The sequence below is a fragment of the Rhinoderma darwinii genome, chromosome 1 (assembly GCF_050947455.1).
Source record: "Rhinoderma darwinii isolate aRhiDar2 chromosome 1, aRhiDar2.hap1, whole genome shotgun sequence".
Lineage (NCBI taxonomy): Eukaryota > Metazoa > Chordata > Amphibia > Anura > Rhinodermatidae > Rhinoderma > Rhinoderma darwinii.
The window spans coordinates 229,925,310-229,931,309 of record NC_134687.1 but is presented as its reverse complement, the minus strand read 5'-3'; the positions used below and the strand labels follow the sequence as shown (position 1 = coordinate 229,931,309).

The 6,000-nt window shown below is 41.1% G+C and overlaps 1 protein-coding gene across 3 annotated transcripts in view; it reads left to right on the top strand.

The window, feature by feature from the left end:
• The first annotated feature begins 1,985 nt into the window (after positions 1 to 1,985).
• NRG1 (neuregulin 1) overlaps positions 1,986 to 6,000 on the top strand; it is a 725,774-nt gene continuing 721,759 nt past the window's right edge. For all 3 annotated transcript variants that reach the window (XM_075862109.1, XM_075862100.1, XM_075862090.1), the window contains exon 1: positions 1,986 to 3,476. In XM_075862109.1, the coding sequence (XP_075718224.1) occupies positions 2,459 to 3,476 (1,018 nt within the window). In that variant the 5' untranslated portion in view covers positions 1,986 to 2,458. The remainder of the gene's footprint in view (positions 3,477 to 6,000) is intronic.

Sequence of the window (6,000 nt, the reverse complement as noted above, 5' to 3'; positions counted from 1 at the left end):
CACATCACTTTATTGATCGTAAAATGTACATATCCTGTTATTGACACAATGATAACAAAGAAATATAAATCAGCAAAAAAAAAAAACACCCATTGATGTGCAAGGACACATTTATAGACAATATTTTTGCAGAAATGATTCCCATAAAAGTATTTAACTGTTTATGGACAATGACCTGTCTCACTGATACATATGATTGATGAGAGATGTGTCTGTCCTTACCTTTCCACTTGGTTTGAGATATCCTGAGATCAGTGGCGCAAGTTGACCAGCTTTGAAAATAAAATTTTCTCTTGCGTTATTGAAAATGTTTTTTTTTGCAAAGTTGGTCATCTCGCGCCACTCATCTCGGCATACAGTATTTTGAACCAAGAGGAAAGGACCCATTGGCGTGCTTGGATTTCCCTAATGCCCTCAGCATTGTCGACACAGAGTGGGTCTGATCTATTCCTTTTTATGAAGAAAAAAAAGAATTGATCAGGCTAAGGTTCACAACAGTTTATTTACCCAATGACATACAACGACCAACACCCACCATTTGTCAAAAGGAATCAATCCCTTTGGCGTGTCTACCCTAGAAATATCGGCAACACTTCACATTATCATAATATTAACAAAAAAAATAGAAGTGCGAAATAAACTATTTAAAAAGGGATATCTTTATTCATAAAGTTGGAAACATAACACATTAAAAATGGGTCCTACAATAGGAAAGAGACAGCATCCATGGGTCAAATGACATCATCACAAAAAATAGAGTATCCCCCATATGTCCAATATACAAATAGTAAAGTGCGTAAGCGCGGGATAGAGTGTATGATATAAGCGAGTATTGTATTAGATCAGTATCAGATAAGGGACACATCCAACAAAAATATCAATATATTACCCACCCATATTGCAAGTCCACACAGGATAGAATCCACCTCTTCACAACCGGCGTGGGCTATACGTTCTGCATATATGTCAGGGAATGCCTGTATACATTTAACACAGCCGCCATAGAGTCCTATTGGCCAGACAGAAGTGCATATAAGTGTCATTTTGACATACTTTTTTTTCAACTGTATTAAAAAGTGTAGTCGATTCCGTTTTTCAATATAATGGTAAGTAGCAAAAGGAGTCAATGGCAGACGTATGCAACTGTATGTGTCTGGGGAATGCGTTTGGTGGAGCTGTGCCAATGTGTACCCTGAGGGTAAAATCACACACAGAGTTTTGATGCAGTTTTTTGGTGCAGTTTTGTTTTAACCAAAGCCAGAAGTGGATCTAAAGGAAAGAAAATGTGCATAGAAAAGACTGATGCATCTCCATTCTTTGCTGTCCACTCCTGTGTTTGGCTCAAAAACCTGAGACAAAAACTGTATCAAAACTGTGTGTGTGTGATCCTGGCATAAAGGTGATGTGAACAGGGCTTGACCAGGACATTTTCACCACAAGCTGATGATATGGAGTTCAGCTCATGGGGTAAATTTCATGTCTGCTGGAAATAAGTTCTAGTCATGTAATGCAAACACACACAGACACGTTGTTGCATGTAATCCCAACCTAATGCTATTCTGTCAGCTTCTAATTTCTTCCCCAGCAGTGGAGAGTACATGAAATGTGAAAAGCTGGATGTAAACAGCCCTGGAAGTACATGTGAAAAGCTGGATGTAAACAGCCCTGGAAGTACATGTGAAAAGCTGGATGTAAACAGCCCTGGAAGTACATGTGAAAAGCTGGATGTAAACAGCCCTGGAAGTACATGTGAAAAGCTGGATGTAAACAGCCCTGGAAGTACATGTGAAAAGCTGGATGTAAACAGTGCTGGAAGTACATGTGAAAAGCTGGATGTAAACAGCCCTGGAAGTACATGTGAAAAGCTGGATGTAAACAGCCCTGGAAGTACACATGGCTGAGGGAAGCGATGCTGAAGGCTACTCCTCCTCGTCGTCGCCGTCGTCCCTGTCTCCTGCATGTGTATTAGTGTGTATATGTGTCTGCCTCTCAGTCTGTAGCAGCAGCCTCAGCCGCAGCATCACTTCACTTCACACAGGAGGTTTGGTCTCTATAAACCATTCAGCAACAGACTCCTGCTCTCCTCCTCCATGCAGAAGCGCCAGGACTTGGCTACAGCATCATCTCCCCTGAAAAGCCTTCATCTGATTTCTCCCGTATTTTTTTCTCCCGCCTGTATTTTTCTCCTGAGCTTTTTGGGAACGTGCTAACCTTATTCATCCACCCCCTCTGCTCTTCTCCTTCTCATCATCACCACCTCAAGTCTACAGGGTCCTGCAAAACCTCCGCCCCATCAACCTCTTGTTGCTGCGCCAAGAAATAACCTCTGCTACCCCCTCCCAAAAGCCATCGTTCATTCAATCAGGGCTACTGCCATCACCTCAGGAGCCCCAGCATTGGGCTGGGGGGTGTACAGGGGTAACACACTGCTAGAGAAGACGGCGGGAGACAGCTTACCATGAGATTGCAATACACATCCTCCTCTTCCTCCTCCACTACCTCGCTGGCTGCCGGTCTCGCACCTTGCTTGTTGCCTGGTCCAGGGTCTGGTCTTGCAGGTGGTGGCTGCTCCTGTTGTTGGGGTTGTTGCTACGGTGCCCTCTTGTTTTTCCTGTGGACTTCGGCTGCAGTGACTGCCTCCTCCTCCTCCTCTTCTTCCTCTTCTTCTGCTGCTGGAGGTGCTGGAGCAGGTGGTGCTGCTGCAGTGACCGGTGCTCCTGGTAGTGCTGGTGGCTCTGGTGCTGCAGCATCTACACATTCGCCGGCTCCTCCTCTCCCTGCTGCAGTGGTGGCTGGCGGGGCGCTCCTGGCTGCTGTTGTAGCAGGTGCCGCTGGTGGTGGGGTGCTTCCTTCAAGTGCAGGTGGAGCCCTATGTTATTCTTCCCCAAGTGCGGGCTCTGTACAGGAACTGGCTCAACGCTCTCGGGTGGTGATTGAGGGCAAAGTGCAGCAACAGCAGGCACCAGAGGGGCGCAAGAGAAAGGTGCCAGAGGAAGGGGACTTGGTTACTTCTGGGAGGAGAAGAGGACAGGTGGTCAAAGGGCAGGTGAATGGAACCATAGACAAGCAACAGCCAGTGTCAGCGGTGAGTACTGCATCCCAAGAACAGGTAGCAACTGCCAACAGCTGGACAGCACAGCCTGCAGGCAGCTTTACCACAACTGCCACAATAGCACTTAGTGGCTTTTCTGACTTCACCATATTCGATGGAACAGTGGCCCCTGGAGTCCCACAGTCTTACCTGGTGAAGGTGCACCAGGTCTGGGCAGTGAAATCTGCAGGCTTGGAGAAAGACTCGATTATTACACTGCAAGAGGATTTCGGTTCCAGCTGTGTGAAGCTGAAGGAGGACAGCAGGTATATTTTCTTCATGGATCCCACCAACAGTAGCTCAATCTTCAGAGCATCCTTCCCACCACTGGAGACTGGCAGGAATATGAAAAAGGATGTTGGCAGGGTGCTATGCAAAGGTTGTGGTAAGTTACTAAGTTGTGTTGCTCATGATTTGCCTCCGCATCTTCATAGATGAGGTGAAATGATCTTTTCATTAGTATTATTTTCTCATAGAAAGTAAAGAAAAGTTTATGTAGGATGCAAGTTTTTATTATTGTCATATTTGGCAGCATATAAGGTGTTTATGTGTACAATGACATTGGGTTTAGAACTTTTTGGCTAATGGTGACAACTTTGCAGGTGATCCTTATGGGTGTTATAAATAAGTCTTGTAAGAATGGTGCATTGGCATAAATGGCCTTGTCTGAGATAAATATTTGTTTCATGTTTCCAAAAACACCAACAAGTGTATTCCTAATAATGGTAAGAGTATATGAAAGTATACAATAATGTATATGGGGAAAGCTGAAGGCCTTGCCTCTTGTCAAATTACCATTCTGTTTTATACTATCTAAGTAATGTTCTGTCGTATTGACTAGCCATATAGTAAACACTTGGTAGCCTGGAGATCACCTCCTATGGTGCTCGTTTATAATGTACCTTGGCATTATATTGGTGTCGTTTTATTTTTATGATGTCATCATAGAGTAGAACTATGGCTCTACCTTACGTTGGGATTTCTTTGCTGATGCTGAATTTGCTCATAAAAATATTCTATAACGCTAACCAGCCAGAGTGAAACAGCTGTGAAATGTGCAATATGCATTGAATTTTGCTCTTAGTGGTGGTGTAATGGTTCATACAACTATGAATTTGTGATGAATTGCAACAGATTGACACAAATTGGTATAAACAATAGATAATTGTAACACACAGCCATTTGCTGTATATAAAATAATAGTGTATCACATATTGTGCCAAGCTCTTGTTTGCACCTGCAGTGGCCAATAGGCTGGAGGGAGCTGTTCAGCTATTGTAGTGCTGAAGTGTCGGAGTGAGTTGGGAATCCCCAGCTCTGGCTAATAGATGTCAGTGTAAAACACAGAAAATACCCTTCTGGGACTTTACTAAATAGCTATGTGTATGTATATATATATATATATATATATATATATATATATATATATATATATATATATATACATATATATATGTATATATATATTTATGTATATATATATATATATATATATATATATATATATGTATATATATAGAGAGAGAGAGAGAGCTAGATAGATAGAATCTCAATCTGTAAACAGACTACAAATATTTGAGCTGCACAGCATCAGTCATATTAACCTAGTGGTGCATTGTGCAAAGATATGATTCAGCAGTTGTGCTAACTATGATACATTGCAATTGGTCATGTTTGACATGATGATTCTTCCTTATAGTGGCCATTTCCACTTACATTTTAAGATTATTTTTGTGATTGTCGGTGTCAATATTACATTCTACATTCAATACTGTTTACCTTAATCATAGTTCCGACTATTATTATAGTTCTATCTGCATTGAAACATATGGGACCAGACATGGTAAATATTTACATGGAATAAGATATAGTGTTTAAGTGGAGAGATATTTGGTGTTGAAGTAAAGCAAATTATTGTGATTTAGTACTTAGGTAAGAAGAATACAATAGAAGTCTTAAACATGATGTCTAATAAATGGGTTTAATGAACTAGAATAATGTATTTGCTTTGTATTTCCCAAATAGTAATGATCTACAATGACAGTCATGTTGTGTAGTATTAAATTATAGAGACTTATGCTGCAGTTTTACAAGCAAGTAAAACACTTAGCGCTCAGAATCATTTCCAATCCCATGCTATGTATATTAGTCAGTTTTGCATTAATATAAAGGTAAAGCCATAATGAACCTTACTCTATATGCAGCAAAAGTAAGAAATTGTTTATAGATGTGAACGTGTGCAATGCATTCAAATATATTGTGCTATACTTTAGCCATTAACTTTACAGAACATAAAATTGGGAGTTTTGTAATACATTATAGTCTGCATTAAATCTTGTAAATCTTGTATATGCTGCTTTTTGCATAAAGGAATACTTAAAGGTAGGTTTAAACTTTCTTTGGTGAACCCACACTGATATGTTTAGAAATACCAATTTCCCAACATGTTTTTTAAGCAAAATTCTAAGGTCTAAAAAATGATATTTAATCCATAACCCCCACGGGCTGCAACAGATTTTGTGATTGTTCCCCATTATCTGCAAGAACCATGGTGAATCTTCCCAGGAGAGGCCAGCCTGTCAAATATATCTAAGTACACAAGGAAAACGTATCCATGAAGTCACAAAAGTCACATCCCAGAAGTTCTTCGAGAGAATTGCAGACCTCTGCAGCCTCATCAAAGAGTATTGTTTATGACTCCACAATAAAAAGACAATCTTGAGTGGAGCATGCTGCTCACTGAGCAAGCAGTTAGTGGGGTAGAACTGGAGGGCGAAGACATGGGTCAGCAGGATCAGGCAAGTAGCTGGGATAATGTAGTTAGGGGCAGTAGAAAGGGGGGCAAGAAAAGGAAGGCCAATCCTGTTTCTGATATTCCAAGCAAAATTGCCAAGTTGGGTGATGATGCG